The 18643-nt window shown below is 38.2% G+C and overlaps 1 protein-coding gene across 25 annotated transcripts in view; it reads right to left on the minus strand.

Moving 5' to 3' along the window:
- BCAS3 (BCAS3 microtubule associated cell migration factor) overlaps positions 1-18643 on the minus strand; it is a 590779-nt gene that overhangs the window by 555149 nt on the left and 16987 nt on the right. For all 25 annotated transcript variants that reach the window (XM_025996065.2, XM_072747642.1, XM_025996068.2 and 22 more), the window contains exon 5: positions 8527-8633. In XM_025996065.2, the coding sequence (XP_025851850.1) occupies positions 8527-8633 (107 nt within the window). The remainder of the gene's footprint in view (positions 1-8526; positions 8634-18643) is intronic.

The raw sequence follows: 18643 nt of genomic DNA on the forward strand, positions 1-18643 counted from the left end.
ATGCCCTTGCACGTTTCTCTAAAGCTATAGTGTAAAAGCTACATACACGAAAAGCTTTAGGGCAAATACTTCCCAGGGGAACAGCTGCAGTTTTTCTTAATGCAATGTGTTAGTGACACCTAGTGTCATATCTTTGAAGTACAGTCAGAGCTTCAAGAAAGTGCTCCAAAAGTTAACTTTTTGTCCCCCAAAATGTTAACTTATTGAACCTAAAATATAATGAGTTAACATTTGGAGTGCTTTCCTGGAGCTGGAGGGGAAATGGGCAGGGAGACGGATTAACTGAGTGAGGGGTATTAAGGAGGGCTCTTGTGATGAGCACCAGGTGTTATGTGTAAGCAATGAATCACTAAGTTCTACTCTTGAAACTAATATTACACCATATACTAACAAACTAGAATTTAAATAAAAACTTGACACATGGGGTGCCTGAGTCGCTCAGTCAGTTAGGTGTCCACCTACAGCTCAGCTCATGATTCCAGAGTCCTGGAAGGGAGCCCCACATCAAGTGCTGAGCAGGAAGCCTGCTTCTCCCTCAGCCCTCTTGTACTCCCCCTGCTTGTGCTCTCTCACTTGCTCTCTCTCAAATAATAAAATCGTAAAAAAAAAAAAAAAAAGATCAAAGATACAGATGCAGTGAAACGCCAAGACACCTGCACCCCGATGTTTATAGCAGCAATGTCCACAATAGCCAAACTGTGGAAGGAACCTCGGTGTCCATCAAAAGATGAATGGATAAAGATATGGTCTATGTATACAATGGAATATTACTCAGCCATTAGAAATGACAAATACCCACCATTTGCTTCAACGTGGATGGAACTGGAGGGTATTATGCTGAGTGAAGTAAATCAATCGGAGAAGGACAAACATTATATGGTCTCATTCATTCAGGAAATATAAAAAAATAGGGGCAGCCTGGGTGGCTCAGCAGTTTAGCGCTGCCTTCAGCCCAAGGGTGTGATCCTGGAGACCTGGGACTGAGTCCCACGTCAGACTCCCTGCATGGAGCCTGCTTCTCCCTCTGCCTGTGTCTCTGCCTCTCTCTGTGTGTCTCTCATGAATAAATAAATAAAATTAAAAAAAAAACATAAAAAAATAGTGAAAGGGAATAAAGGGGAAAGGAGAGAAATGGAAAATATCAGAGAGGGTGACAGAACATGAGAGACTCCTAATTCTGGGAAATGAACAAAAGGTGGTGGAAAGGGAGGTGTGCGGGGGGTTGGGGTGACTAGGTGATGGGCACTGAGGGGGGCACCTGACGGCATGAGCACTGGGTGTTATGCTATATGTTGGCAAATTGAACTCCAATAAAAAACAATTTTTTTAATTGCACAAATCAGAAAGCTGGAAAAATAGCGATCTCTAATTTTGGCAAATGTTACTGGTAATACAATGTATGTCCTAGATGGAATACAGATCAGTCAAATCCTATTGGGATGAATAGTGATGGACGGTCACATTGCCCTAGATTTCTTGTTGGCTGGGTGTGGGGGCATCAGTGTCATTGTTAACAACTTCTGAGCTTGGACCAATAAAGTTGCATGGGCAGAACAAAAAAAAAAAAAACTTGAAATATGAAAAAAAATTTTGAAATTAAATCAATATGCTCTTTCATGCTATGTAACTATCATCTTCTAGGTGTTGTAATGAATACATTTTCAAGATTTTTTAAGATATTAAAAACTTCAAAAGAGGATCATAAAACTAAGTAGCCATTTAAACACATAGCAAAAAAAAGTAGGGAAAACTATCAGGACTCTTATAAAGGTCTATCTTGGATTTCATACCTGCTGAAAATTTTAAATGAGAATTCTTTATTATGTATACTGTGCAATGTAATTTTTGCCTTATATAATTTTTAACATAAGTCTAAGTCTAATAATAAAATTATATTTTTTCTAAAACTATGCCATATTACATACCAGGTAGCACCAGCCCCAGGTCTAAACCGTGGGAACATCTTTGACTCTTTCTCTGCTCCTTTTAATGTCTTATCAGATACCACCACAACAAACTTAGTACAGTTTCACAACATCCTACAACTGGACAATGTTGAAACTGACTCCTAACTAGCCTTATAACCTTCGCTTTTCTCCTTATTCTCTATCCATCTCACTGTCATGGCAAGATAAATCTTTAATAAATATGGATTTTGAGGGACTCAGTGTTGAGTGTCTTAATCTGAGTGATGTATAGAGGTTATATATATATATAAAAATGCAATCTGTACACTTAAGATCTGTGCACTTAAAATATTCAATGAAATTTTTAACAAGAGAATTTATAACAAAAAAAGAAACTGCCTTCCACGAACTCAGTGGCTCAGCAGTTGAGTGTCTGCCTTCGACTCAGGGTGTGATCCTGGGATCCAGGATCGGGACCCACATCGGGCTCCCTGCAGGGAGCCTGTTTCTCCCTCTGCCTGTGTGTCTGCTTCTGTCCCTGTCTCTCTCTCATGAATAAATAAATAAAATCTTTTAAATAAATAAATAAATAAATAAATAAATAAATAAATAAATAAATAAATAAATAAAATATATATGGATTTTAGAATCGATCTCTGTTACTCAAAGATATTTAGTGAGTTCATACAGGCTGAAGATTAATAAATTCAAGTCCTCATCCTGCATTTCAAATTTCCTCCCTGAAACTTCTGTATCTCATTCTCCATCCTGAGAGCATATAGGTACTAAAATGAATGTTAATAATCATAAAAATTACTATTGTCTGTGTTAAATGAAATACCACATGACTACAGGACGCCTAAAACATACCCATTGTCATAAACTCCTCCTCTACCTAGATGTTATATTGATGGTATTTGTCAAATCATGTTATGAATGCCTGATTATTTATTTTTTAATTTCCATTCTGGCACAAACAGATACTTCTGTTTGTGCAACAAATCATATTTGGATGATGTGCAACTCGCAAATAGCTACCAATGTCTAAAAGCTTACTCTCGTTTTCTGTACTTATTTTGTTGCATACAACAACACTCACTCTGATCAGTTTGTGGACCAGCACCAGCCATCCAATGGCCACAAACTTAAAACCAAACTCACTATCCTTCTACTCATATTTGCTCCTTATCATACCTTTACTACTTTTGTTAGACACATCACCATCTAATCTGTTCAAAGTCCTCAAATGGCTTCTACAACTCAATGTTTCTCGTGGACAAAAAAAGTGTACACATCATTCCTAAAAGATATTCTAATTAGCCAACAAAACATGAAAAAGTTTTCCAACATTAATAGTCATCACCAGGTACCACTTATCAGAATGGCTAAAATTAAAAAGATGGACAACACCAAATGTTGATGAGGTTAGAGAACAACTCATTCGCTGCAGGGGGAAATATAAGATGGCACAGCTACTTTGGAAAAAGGTTTGGACGTTTGCTATAAAACTAACCACATTTTTACCCCACAAAGCTGCAACTCCATGTGTAGGTACTTACCATTTTACAAAAAGACTGACAGAAGATCTTCACAGCATCTTCAATCAGAAAAGGCAAGGGCTGTAGACAGCCCAGCTATCATCATTAGGAGAAGGGATAAACTATGGTATATTCACACAATTGAATATAATTCAGCAATAAAAAGGAACAAACAACATGGGTGAATCTCACAAACATGCTGAGTGAAGGAAGCCTTACACATAAAAAATGCATCTAGTATAATAGCACAGGAAGTCCTAAAACAGGCAACACTAATCTGGAGTAGTGGGAAAACACGAGAACAGTGGTTGCCTCTGCACAAGACAGAAGAAAAATTCACTGGGAATAGGAATGAGAGAAATTTCCTCAGTGATAAGCATGTTCTATCTTGACAGAGATCTGGGTTACCTAGGTGTATGCATTTGTCGCCTAGGAAACTGACATATTAAGATTTGGGTATCTAATTGTATGTATATTTTAACAAAAACTAATCAAATGTGGAATGCTAGTTAATGATATGTGTCCAAAAGTAGTTGGAGGAGAGTCTACTGATGTTTGCAACTGACTTTGAAATGCATTGAATAAGACAGATATGAAATAAAGTATAGTAAAATTGTAATGGTTCGATCTAGGTAGTGGATATACATGTTTTTCACTGTAAAATTGTTTCAAATTTGCTCTGTGTTTACAATTTTTGAAGTCTGTGGTTGACCAAGTTTTAGCCCACTACCCACCTCTCAGGCATCATCCCCTAGCATTCTTCACCTTGCCCACCCACCTCCAGCTGAACTGCCTCCTTGCTGTTCTTGAATACAGGAAACATAATCCTAGCACAGAATAATGGATTTGAATGCTCTTCCCTCAAATACCCAGAAGGATCACTCCTCAGCATTTCTGCTCAAAGGATCTTTAGGCTTTCCCAGACCACCCTGTATAATATAGCAACCCACCACAATATCAACCACCCTACCCTACCACTTACCACCAGCTAGCTTGCTGGTGTTATTTACCATCTTCTCCACCTACCCAGAATGGAAATTCCCCAAGAAAAATGATTTTGTTTTGCTCCTTGTTGTTTTCCCAGCACCTTATATAGGACCTGGCTTGTAAAAGGCAATCAATAAATCTTCACTGAGTGAATGAATTAATAAATAAATGGGGTAAGTATAAGTGGCATGGCTTTACAAGAATGCAATTTGGCCAATCTATCAAGAGCCTTGGTGTATCTACTTTTATTGATCTTTCCAAATCACATGATCATAAAGATATTTATCTCAATATTCTTTAAGAAGAAAAAAAAAACTTAAGAAATCTAAATCAATGTCCAACCATAGAGGACAGAACATTTCCACCTCAGAGCCACTGACTTTCCACCTCAGAGTTTGCTATTCTAAGCCTACCCTAGCTAAATCTTAACTTCTATGCCACTTACTTATTATTACAATCTCTTATTCTTTTTACATTTCACAATTATTCTTATCACAATTTAAGTTGTGTATTAGTTTATTTTTATTTAAATCCATCTTTCCTACTAGCTTCATTACAGCAAACACGGTATCTGTTTTGCTCAAAATACATACCTTATCCCAGATATGTACTGAAAAAATGAACACCTTTTTTTTTCTTTTTTTTTCTTAAATAGGCTCTATGCCCAGCAGGGAGCCCAACACAGGACTTGAACTCATGACCCTGAAATCAAGACCTGAGCTAAGATCAAGAGTCGGACACTTAACCAACTGGCCACCCAAAAGACCCAAAATGAACACCTTTTAAGTCCTCATAGTTCATGGCACCAAGTCACTCAATGTATAAGACTGAGAGAAAAGAAAAATCAATAATGTAAGTATGACATATTAAAATGAATGAAATAAATACTGAGATAACAGCTAATAGAATTAAAGAATTGTGAAAGGAAGAGTACAGAACTGCTTATTTTTTCATATGAATCACACAAAACTATTTGATTTTTAATCCATGTACAATTTTGATTTTTTTTTTAAGTTAAGGATTTTAAGCAAGAGAATCTATATTTATATCACCAAAAAGAGGCAATGAGATTGTTAGGCATGAGTGGGAAAAGAGCCTGTTTATCCAGAACATCAACAAATAATCATGCTTTCTTATGTTACATCAGATGTGTTGAAAGAAGGGGCTTGACAGCTTGGGAAAGCTAGGAAAGCTGGTGTTTTCTTCCTATAGCCACCTCGTCTATATACAAAGTGGTGGGAACTGGGTAGTTGAGCAACTACATCTGGGCAATTCTGCTTCTGAGCTAACTCCACTTAACTATAACATTAAGACACCACCTAGGCCTTGTTCAAATTTGTGCAACTCATAGACAACTTTTTAAATGTGTAACCAGGATGTGTTTACTTTCTTAACCGGAGACTCAAAAGTTATATAAAATCAACAGGAGGAAACTCTGTTCACAAACTTGAAGCAAAAAAGTAAGCTATGGCTTGGACAGGGATTGACTCTCTGCCCACTCACACTTACTCAAAAGCAAATATGATTTATGGTCTGCAAAGATCCCTAAGAGCCAGGATTATTTCTAGGTTGACCAACATAAGCTCCCTACTGTCTAGCACATGGTAACACTTAAATGATTACTGAATAACTGACTAGTGATAAACAAGTTTTGGAAGGGTTTAGTTAGTAATGGGTAACAGTCACAGTACTCTATAAAAGATAAATAGCTGAAGGCACATCATAACCTTTTAAAATGAAAACTTAAACTGAACTGCCAAAGTCTTTGCATGGCATTTCTTACGCCATCACATTTGAAGAGAAATGAAGTACAGCTCTGATATCATAGGCTTTCAATTTGAAGTTAGATAGAACTGGGTTCGAATTCCAATTTCACCTCCTACCACTTATAAAATAGAATAACTTCTACCTCACAGCATACAACAGATGAGATGATGTGCATATAAAACGCTTTGAACACAGTAAGAGAACAACAAAAGGTGCTTATTTTCCCAACTGCCTCCTAAAATTCTTGAAACAGTCCTCACAGAGCTATAATACTACAATAGTAAACAACTAGCTAATGAACATTACATGAAGAAAAGATTATTTGAGTCTCTCAGAATACAATCTGTGCATAAGAATTACTTTAAAGAAGTAATTTAAATTACTCAGAAGACCTTTAAGTTACTGAGAGCTAAACACAAGTTAACTCTAAGACTATTAAGAGTGATACCTCTAATTATAACCAGAACAAGTGGATAGCCTGAGCACCACCCAAGGAATGTGCTCGATTCAAGTGAACAACCTTAATCACATAGGCTCAACCTTCTTGTTAAAATGTTAAAACTCTAGCTTCCCCTCTGCCTTCAAGTCTGTCAACAGTGTAATGGATCAAGATACTGTATCTATTAATAAGAAAAAGTTATATTTACAAAATCTTTTCCCCTGATCACAACCTAGAAATATTTCTCTTGATGGGGGAAAAAAAAGAACACTGCCTAATTTTAAGTCCTTTGTCCATGCCTTCAACATGATACTTAAATTACAAACAGTGCTGAAGGGCCATGAAAAATGTCAACTACACATTCCAAAAGGCAAAAGAAAGAGGACACTCATTTCATGACATATTAGAATTCTTCTACTTCTACAAAATAAAGCTAATCATTAAAAAAAAGAAATATAAAACCCCTAACCCTAAATAACTAATAATATCATACAGAATTATATGATTAAATGAAAGACCAAAGTTCATCATTAGTGATTTACCAAAGAATATCTTTGTACTTAAAATATTAAATTATGAAGTCCAAGGTGGTCATTACTTAATCACCTTTACGCCACTGTAGCCAAATTCTGTACTCAAGAACATCCTGAAGTCCTTTAAATTTGACATAATATACTATTTTTTCCTATAAATCTTTTAAGAATATTACAAAAAGAGAGGGGAAATTCTAGCTGAAACACATACACAAAGGGCTTCAAACTATTTGGTGAATGAATTTAATAAAGGTTCAAATTAAAACTCTGTGTATTGGCCTTGAGCCTCCAACAGCAAAAGAACCACACAACAGAAGTTCCCCTTCCCCCCACCATCTACTGGAGAGAGATGATATTTAGGCCGGAATGTAAGCACAAGCCAAAGTATGCAATCTGTACTACAGTTCACTCAGCTGTGATCCTACCAAGCCTCTTCCTCTTTTAGGACATTTTATTTTTGGTCATCCCAAAGAAGAACATGTAGAATTTAAGAGGCAAACTGGGACCAGTATTAGGCAATTTTAAACATTTATCAAAATTGAAATTTATTTTATAAAATACACAGATATAAAATAATCTTTGCTCAAACTCATGTATTGCATCATTATGTCTAACAGTGGGGGGAGGGGGAAAGACACATTCAAGTTTTTTCAATCTAGGGAACAAACTACATAAATTAAGGAAAAGCCAAATAATGGAATTATACACAGCTATAAAATTCAATGAAGAAGCTCTCTGAATACTGACATCATGAGTAAAACTCAACAAGGTACAGACTAAGCTGTACATGCTCCCACCTGTTAAGGAGGGAAAGGTGGCAGAAACAAATTTATTTATGTTTCTTTTTGCAGAAAACACAGCTATAAGGATCTAAAAGAAACTAGAAATCCTGGTTGCCTCAAGGGGAAATGGGGAACAAGGGTGGGAGGGAGTTTTCTAAACTGTCACAATCGAGAATTTTGTACCACATGAATGATTCAAATCACTGATTTTTTTTAAATGACTGCTAATCTTAAAAAAAAGAAAAGAAAAAACCTGTGACCTTGTTTACTCTTCTGGAAAATGAAAGGATAATAATAATATCTACTCAAGAGAGTTATTATGATGAAAGAATGACATCTGGCACATAAAGTGATTCCCACAATTCCCAGCCCGATGTCACAAATCATCTTCAGGCCCTCTGCCCCTCACTTGCCCCTTATTCTTTGTGCCTTGTTTGGTGTTACACAGAAACCTCTTAGCAACTGCTTGTGAAATAAATGGATGAGACCTTACAGAAAGTATGACCAGGTTTCATATCAGCTAGCAAGCTGGCAAGTATTCTATCCTAGGGATTCAACCTTCTCCAGACTTACCGGAATGCTCCAGACCTGCATTCCGTCACTGTAGCCGATCATAATCAGCAGAGGCGGCTCATTCCCAGTGCTGTGTATTTCATGAAATTCCAGATTTCTTGATGTATCTGTGTTACAATTAAGACACAAAGAAGCAAATTGAAAACAACTACACTTCTTTAATGTTCTTAGTGTAACAATTGTTATAAGTTATTTTTCAGTAAAAAGTATTTAGAAGACATCATCTATAAGAAAGTGAACAGGAAGCTGAAACTATAAAACTAGTAGTATTTTTTTTTTAACAATACCAATAATGATCTGCACAAGTAAGACTTTTTTTAAAAAACTCTCACTAGATGGGCTCCCTGGGTGGCGCAGTGGTTTGGCGCTTGCCTTTGGCCCAGGGCGCGATCCTGGAGACCCGGGATCGAATCCCACATCGGGCTCCCGGTGCATGGAGCCTGCTTCTCCCTCTGCCTGTGTCTCTGCCTCTCTCTCTCTCTCTCTCTGTGACTATAATAAATAAAAATTTAAAAAAATTTTAAAAAAAACTCTCACTAGAGAACTTGGGAATATTAATACCAGGAACAAACCATCTGTAAATGACACATAAAGAAATATTTTACGAAGATTAATTAAATATAAAAATAAAATATAATCTAGAATTCTAATATGTATAAATTCTATTTTTATAAAGATATATTCTATCTATAAATTTATAAATTATTTAAAAAGTTATGTTCCTTCACATTTAGGAATTGAATTCTGATAACCTGTGAACAGCGGGCATATGGTTCACTACAAGAGAATTATATGTACTTGTCTAAGCAACTTCCAATTCACATCAGTGAATACTAAGCATCTGTTATATAATCAGTATTATGAAAGATATCTTTCCTGAACAAAACTATTGCATCTCACAAAATACTAATTCAAGCATTCTATTCTCAAATCATGATCTTATCCTCAATCAAGTCTGCTCAATACTTCCATTATGAACCATTATCTGACTTCATTAGGCCCTCTGGTCCAATGATCCCCTGCCTTCTCCCTATAAGATGATATATTGACACTCCTTCCATCTTATGGTCTTTGATCAATCATCTCAGTAACTTCTGCCAGAAATCTACAGTCTCTGATCTTCTTTGGGATCTCTGCATGGCACCCATCTCGCAAAATCTCAATCCTAGATGAAACCAACTACCCACTATCTTGGTATATTCTATGGCAATCAAGTACTGTTATAGGAATATCACACAATTATACAGAATTGGTACCCCTACAAATTATCTCTAAAAACCTCAACTGGACACTCAAAACTACACAGCAAATTCACTCTATTTTCTGGAACTTCATCCATAATTTCTTCAATGACTTTCTTTAGCTTTCTCCAAGCCTTGGCTCCATCCAATCTCTCCTTACTCAGCAGATAATCTGTCTCAGACTGCCTAGGGAAACTAGGAATTTCCTGTTGCCAAAGACCTGCGTGCATCTGTCCCACGCTGTTCTCCTTCCATCCTATTACAAACATTTTTCTTTCCTTCTGTCCAGAGTAAGTTTCTCCATCTGTGCTCTGGATCCCATTCTCCTCCACCAACTCAAAAGCCTTTTTCTAATCATTTATTTTCTGTATCTTCAATACCTTCCATGCTACTGGATATTTTCAATGAGCATTTAAACATGCTGAAGTGTCTCCTACTTTTAAAATTTTTCAAATAAATCAGTGCCAGGGAATTTTAGATGTAAATGACAAAGGTAAAATTAGGAAAACACAAGTGGATAATGTAGAAGCACATTTTCATCATCATAGTACAGGGAAAGACTTAATAGAACACCAAAACTCTCTACATAAAAGGCTGACAAATCCTAGTACATTATCTATTATATTAAAATGAAGAACTGCTAAGCATGAGCTACCCTTGCCAGAAAAGTCAAAAGGTAAGCCAAAGCAGGGGAAAAGAGATTTCTAATAATTATAATCCCACAAGGACTCATTTTATTCATGTAACAATTAAAAATCACTATGAAAAAGATAAGTCATTAGAAAAACAGGCTGGAGACATGAAAAACTCTTCAAAAAAAAAGACATCCAAATAAATCTGTCATCAATAAATATGAAAAGTGGCTCGATCTCATTTGTAACTAAGGAAGAATTGATTAAAATTACAATGACAAAACCAAATATTGGCAGGATGTAAACTATTACTTATTTACTGCTAGTGAATGTAAATCAGTACAACCACTTTGGAAAACAGTTTGACAATATATATCCAAGTTGAAGATACAATGCCCTTTGACCAAGTAGCTCTACCCTAGGTATACACCCATTAAAATAAAGAGAATATATATGCCAAGAGACAAATACAAGAATATTCACAGCAGCACTGTGTTTTCTTTAAGTAATCTCTACACCCAACATGGAGCTCAAACTCACAACCCGAAGCTCAACAATAGCATGCTTTTTCAACTGAGCCAGCCAGCCATCTTCATAGCAGCATTATTTGTAAAGATCCAAAAGCTGGAATCAATCTAAACGTCCATCAAAAGGAAAGTGGACAAGTGGTATACTGAAACATGGAATACTATTCACCACAGAAAAATAACGAAACACTGCCATACATCATAAAATGGATGAACCTCACAGGCATAAAGAGCAAAAGAAGCCAGACACAAAAAAGACTATATAGCAAAAATTCTATTCATATGAAATTCAAAATCACTAAGCAATTAAGTAACAACATTCTATTTCTTACCCTGGATGATGGTTACACAGGTGCTGGATCTGTAAAACTTCATTCTTTGATCCATATTTTGTATTATTTACCATGATATATTTGCACAACAAATAAAGTTGTAAAAAATAATAGGTTGAAACAACAACATCCCTCTCTTTATTTGACTTCATTACTCTCCTCTCCTTTTAGAAGCTAATAACTTCATTAAGTTGTTCATAACTGCCATCTATTCTTCATCTCTCATTTACCCCAAATCCATTTCAAAATGCTTTCTACCCCAACACTCCTCTCAAGTGACTTCTGTTGTACTCACCAATAATCTCCAAGTTGTTTGTATGCAATGTATGTTTTTTAGTGTCCATCTTATTAGACAATTTACCAGCAATAAACAACACTCACCATTTTCTCCTTAAAATATTTTCCTTTGGTTCTCCAGGTATAACCTTCTCCTAGTTTTCTTTCTATCACTCTAATCATTCCATGACCATTTCCCCCCCTGGCTCATTCTGTTCCACCCACTCTTTAAATACTGGAGTTGTTCAAAGCTAATTCCTAAACACTGTTCTCACAGTATACCTTTCCAAGTGGTCTCATTCCATCCACTACTTCTGTTAGTATATGCCAGTGACTTTCTCAACATAGGTTTTTGGATGTCTCAGTGGAAGACCAATTTTTCACTCAAAGATCATGACTGCCTCCACAAACTTGATCTTCTGAACAGCATGATTATCTAGCCAGTTGGCAAAATCAGAAATCACCTCTTCCTTTCCTCTTACAACAAATCTATCAACAATCTATCACCTGTGTCTTCCTAAGCAGCTCTCTTCTTAAACCACCGCTACCCTGTCCATTATAACATCAATTCCAAAAAGCATGAATTTTTTAATGCTAATTTTCTTTTGGCAGGAATTCATTGGCATAAAGTTAACAGCACATGATTCTATATCCAGGAAAATTCAGAATTATAAACTTATTTTCCAAGGGCATAATTCTCTTTATACCTAATATGTACATGGTCTTTTATATTTTTCAATGAACTTTGATAAACAGATCAGTTTATCTCACATACAAAATCCAGTTTTATGTGCAAAGTAGGAGCCAATTTCATTTTACATTGACAAGAACAAGTTAGGTATTATGTACTCAAAGCTGAAAAGAAATCTCAGGATTCTTGACACTCAATCCAGTCATCTTTCTACTACAACTACCATCTTAATCACAGGTTGTTACTTTTAGAAGGGCTCAAATGCCACATATAAAATCTTAAGGTCATTATATGAACAAAAATCTCCTTTCTCTTATTTTAGATTCTGCTTAGTCACTTATACTATTTTTCTTTCTCTGGATGGTGGCACAGCAGACCTCATCACTCTGGAATATACTCCTAATTTTGTAAAAATTATAGGCTATTCTTCAAAACTGTTATAGCCTTAAGTAATCTTTATTCTTTAAATTTTCTTTATATCCTCTATTATACCATCACTGTTTATTCTGTCCATAACCATTCTTTATCTTCTTTACTGGTTTTTTTCTTATTTCACCCCTAAATATGGATTTTACAGTCTATCCCATAGAGACATGCAGCATTCCTTTGTAGTTTTACTCAACTACAACATTCTCCTTTCATTCACCCATCCTCCAAAACCCTATCCACTCAGTGTACTCTCCCTCCTCAGAAAAATGTTTGCAATTGGAGAGTGGAGGCCCACTGGGTTTTCTGGTCACCTAAAAATCCAAGTTATATTGGGCAGCCCAGGTGGCTCAGCGGTTTAGGGCCACCTTCGGCCCAGGGCGTGATCCTGGAGACCCAGGATCGAGTCCCGTGTCAGGCTCCCCGCATGGAGGTGAATGAGGTGAATGAGGATTAAGGCAAAAAGAACAATTCAAGCAGAAGGACTCCTGTACAAAGATCTTGAGTTTGGAAAAGTTCTGTGTCATTAATGACCTGAAAGCCAAGCAGGGCTGAAGCATAGCTTTTGAGGGGACATAGTTAGATAGGAAAAGGATTAAGAGTTTCAAGCACGGGCAGCCTGGGTGGCTCAACAGTTTAGCACTGCCTTCGGCCCAGGACGTCATCCTGGAGACTTGGGTTCAAGTCCCACATCGGGCTCCCTGCATAGAGCCTGCTTCTCCCTCTGCCCGTGTCTCTGCCTCTCTCTCTGTATCTCTCACGAATAAATAAATAAAATCTTTAAAAAAAAAAAAAAGAGTTTCAAGCACTTATGAGACATCTAAGTGAAACATCTAGGAGTTAGGTGACATGTAGACCCAAGCACAGTAGAGCAACAGAGGCTTGCAGCAGCTATTATCTTTGGATGCCTCATATACTTCTTACTCTATGCCTCCTCTTTCCTGGTAACTGATCTTACTCCCCATCAAGCACAGGAACAGGCACATAACCAGCTGAGCCAATTCTAGTACTACATCCTTGGCCCCTGCAACCATTCCAGTAACTGGAAGATAATCTTTCTGGATCACCCAATGAATACTCTTTCCTCCTTGATCACAGAGCATAATTATAAAGGTATGAACAGAAAACTTTGAGCAATCACTGCTCCAACCTCATTAGAAAAGTCAAAGAAGAGAAGCAAACATTCAGAAAGAAGTAGTGACACAAAGTTAATGACTAGAAGTTTCAAGCCAGGGCAGCCCCGGTGGCGCAGCAGTTTAGCGCCACCTGCAGCCTGGGGTGTGATCCTGGAAACCGGGATCGAGTCCCACGTCGGGCTCCCTGCATGGAGCCTGCTTCTCCCTCTGCCTGTATCTCTGCCTCTCTCTCTGTCTCTCATGAATAAATAAATAAAATCTTAAAAAAAATAAAAATAAAACAGAAATAAACATTTGATAAATATAGCTAGATTAAAAAAAATGATTCTCTCTCCCTCTCCCCTTCACGCTCAATCTCTCTTTCTCTCTCTCTCATGAATGAAAGAAAAAAAGGAAGGAAGGAAGGAAGGAAGGAAGGAAGGAAGGAAGGAAGGAAGGAAGGAAGGAAGGAAGGAAACGAACACAAATAGACAAATTCAAGAAATGCTGTAAGAGACTGAGGAAGTAAGGGGAATCAAATATCTTGGTAATCTTTACTACTGCCTTAAACCGAACAAGTATACACACACACTCCTAGAGCCAGAGACAAAAAGTACATCCTTTAAAAACCTGGGCCAAAATTTCATACAATATCAATATGATACAGAAAGGAAAGACCAAAGGACATGTGAGTGTGCTAAAATATTTAAGAGAAAATGTATACATTTAAAAGTGTAATAAATCACCTGGGATATGGGATACTATGTTTAAAACAATCACTATAAGCTGAACAGCACATATACACTAAAATAATTTTCAAGCAGGATCCATCTACATTTCCAGAAGCATTTTACTTCAATAAAATAAAGGTTTTATGAAATAGTCACCAGCAATTCTTACTTGCTATTAAACACACACACACACACACACACACACACAGAAAACCATGCTAAGATTATTTTGATGACATTTTCTAAATATTTTTGGTTACTGACATGAACCTATGCCTTTAAAAATTATTTTTGGCACTTTGCATATGTTGCACAACAAGCTTTTGTTACTACCTGGAACTAATATTTCCAAGACCATGGCCACACTTACTTTGTTATTAAATCAAGGAAGTTCTCTAATGGGCACCTGGGGGGCTGTCAGTGGAACATACAACTCTTGATTTCAGGGTTGTGGGTTCAAGCCCCTCGTTGGGTATAGAGATTACTTAAAAATAAAATCTTAAAAAGAAAAAAAGAAGTTCTCTAATATCTTCTGACATGCAGAAAACAAAAATATACTTCTAGAAGAGAAGGAAGAGTCTGAATTCAAGAGGAAAAGATGACAGAAAACAAAAGATGAATAGTTATCTAATTAATAAAGAGGGAAAGGAGAGTAGGAGGACCCTATGCTTGTTTTGTCTCTTGAACATAACTAAACAAATATCAAGGGGCAGTCCCGGTGGCTCAGTGGTTTAGCACCACCTTCAGCCCAGGGCCTGATCCTGGAGACCCGGGATCGAGTCCTACGTCGGGCTCCCTGCATGGAGCCTGCTTCTCCCTCTGCCTGTATCTCTGCCTCTCTCTATCTCTGTGTGTGTGTGTGTGTGTGTGTGTGTGTCATGAATAAATAAATAAAATCTTTAAAAATATATATATATCAAATCATTCTGAACACCCAGGAAATCAATCCGAGTACTGAGAGAACAAACTGCACAATTAGAGGCAAAAAAGAGGCCATACCGTGGGAGGCAGGAGGTACAGAGATGTGATTTGGGGGAGCAAAGAATCACCAGTGCTGCAGAGAGGAGGGATCCCTGATCAGGAAGAAAGGTGAAAGAGCAAGAGAGAAGGAGGGAGGGAGGGGAAGGGAAAGAGAGAAAGAGAACAGAGCTCAGGGCATTGTGCAAGAAAAACACTTTCCCAAAACCACTGACAGGGAAACAACAGGGACTGATTATTTCCAGTTTTTTAAGCAGTGGAGTCCAAATTTAAGTTTTAGAAGTCTGCGCCACCATCAGGTGGAGCCTGGAGGATACAATGGTGCTCTTGTGAAGGAAGGCAGAGGCCCAGAAGCGGACAGCATGATCTGAGGATTCCCTGGGTCACACTACAGAAACAGTACTTCTTTAGAGTGCATTTGGGAGAGGTGGCACTGCTTTGTGGGGACAAAAGAGCCAGGGGGGAAAAAAAGAGCCAGGGGGCGCCACTGAGCTGCCCCATTCACTAACATTGGAAGAGTAGAAGGCAGCTAAACTGGACACCAGCTTTTGGTCATGCTTTACCATAAACTCCAAGCTTCTGCACATTCATGCAACTGCCCCTCTGGGACAAACCAACACTAGCCACAGCTCAGTGAGACCCTCATCCTCATGAGAGGATCGGCATGAGTCTGAGCCACACCAGGTCCCTAGAATTGAGTTTTGAAACCCAGTCAACAGGCCTGAGATAAAAAACAAGAGCACTGCACCACCAGGTGGGCAGATGGCTCATACACAGACAGGATGAAAACAGGGATAAAACAGAGCTGGGGACATAAGAGGGGAGATTGTTCAGACTTCTATGAGGGCTGCCTGAACAGCAGGAGGGGTAAATGCCTCTCTCCAAGGCCTGGAGAGTCAGTTGATGCCATTTTTACCCCCGTCCATGAGTAGAGATGGATTTCAGTGCCCACAGTGGAGGCCTGAGCCACTTACACCAAGCTCCAACCCTTGCGCTCTACAGGTGCTTCTTTACTAGGACAAGTGTACCTGAGAGTCAGAGCAACAGTAGGCATGCCTCTCCCGGAAGACCAGCACAAATCCCCAAATGCACCAAGTCTATTGACCACAGATACTGCAAAGCTTCAGCTCTCCAGGAAACAGAATCTAGCCTCTTCTAACAGGCAGGCCAAAACATAGTTAAAACTCACCATACAGTGGACAAGGTCCAAACACTCCCAACTGCAGGCAAGAAGAAACTCTACAGAGGACTGACCTGAGGGGAAAAGCAGCAAACACAACAGCAGAGTACACCAGAAACACTTCCTGAAGTGCCAGGCCCTCGAGAGTACTGGGTATCTTAAGATAGCCATTACTCAGGAACCGGAAACATAAAAGGCTTCCTAATACAAAGAAGAAACCTAGGGATACCTGGGTGGAGCAGCGGTTTAGTGCCTGCCTTTGGCCCAGGGTGTGATCCTGGAGACCCAGGATCAAATACCACATCGGGCTCCCAGTGCATGGGGCCTGCTTCTCCCTCTGCCTGTGTCTCTGCCTCTCTCTCTCTCTCTCTCTCTCTCTCTCCCTATCATAAATAAATTTTAAAAAATTAAAATTAAAATTAAATTAAAAAAAAAAAGAAGAAGAAACCTAGACAAAATGCCAAGATGTAAGAATTCATTCCAAAAGAAAGAACAAGAAGAGATCACAGCCAAGAATCTATTCAAAACAGATATAAGTCATATGCCTGAACCAGAATTTAAAACAACAGTCATGGGATCCCTGGGTGGCTCAGTGGTTTGGCGCCTGCCTTTGGCCCAGGACACGATCCTGAAGACCCAGGATCGAATCCCACGTTAGGCTCCCGGTGCATGGAGCCTGCTTCTCCCTCTGCCTGTGTCTCTGCCCCTCTCTCTCTCTCTGTGACTATCATAAATAAATAAAAATTTAAAAAAAAAATAAAAAATAAAACAACAGTCATAAGGATTCTAGCTGGGCTTGAGAAAAGCACAGAAGACACCAGGGAGTTCCTTTTTCCAGAGATAAAAGACCTAAAAATTAGTGAGGCCAAAATAAAAACTGCAAACCAGGATGCAAAACCAACTGGATGTCATGATCACAAGGATAGAAGAAGCAAAGGAATGAATAAGAGACACAGATGATATAATTAAGAAAAACAATTAAGCTGAAAAGAAGAGGGAAAGAAAAATATTGGATTACAAATGCAGACTTAGGGAACTCAGCAACTCCCTAAAGCATAGTAGCATTCATATCAGAGGAGTCCCAGAAGAAGAAAAGAGGGTAAAGGGGGTAGAAGTTTTATTTGAGCAAAGTATAGCTGAAAATTTCCCTGATCTAGAGAAGGAAACAGACATCCAAACCCAGGAGGCACAGAAAACTCCCATCAAAATCAACAAAAGCAGGCTAACACCAAGACGTATCCTAGTAAAACTTGCAAAATACAGAGATAAGGAAAGAATCCTGAAAGCAGCAAGGGAAAAAAAAAAATCCCCAACCTACAAGGGAAGTAAAGGTTAGCAGCAGATCTTTCCACAGAAACTTGGCAGGCCAGAAGAAAGTGGCATGATATATTCAATGTGCTGAATGGGAAAAATATGCCGCCAAGAATACTTGATCCAGCAAGGCTGTCATTCACAATAGTTGCATTCAGCATGCAACTCTTGATCTGGGGGTCATGAGTTCAAGCCCCATGTTGAGTGAGGAGCTTACTTTTTTATATATATATTTTTTTATTTATTTATGAGAGACAGAGAGAGAGGCAGAGACATAGGCAAAGGGAGAAGTCGGCTCGTAGGAGCCCAATCTGGCACTCGACCCCAGACCCCGGGATCATACCCTGAGTCAAAGGCAGATGCTCAACTGCTGAGCCACCCAGGCATCCTGAGGAGCCTACTTTAAAAAAAAAAAAAAAAAGAGGGGATGGAGAACCATTCACCATGCTAACGGATATCAAAAGAAAGCCAGATTAGCCATATTTATATCAAACTAGATTTTAAACCAAAGACTATACCAAGAGATGAAGAAGGGCACTATATCATAATAAAGGGGTCTACCCAACAAGAAGATCTAACAATTGTAAATATTTATGCCCCTCAACTTGGGAGCACCCAAATATATAAACAATTAATAACAAACATGAAGAGGGGCACCTGGGTGGCTCAGTGGTCCT

This window comes from Vulpes vulpes, chromosome 2 (assembly GCF_048418805.1).
Source record: "Vulpes vulpes isolate BD-2025 chromosome 2, VulVul3, whole genome shotgun sequence".
NCBI classification, from domain to species: Eukaryota; Metazoa; Chordata; class Mammalia; order Carnivora; family Canidae; genus Vulpes; species Vulpes vulpes.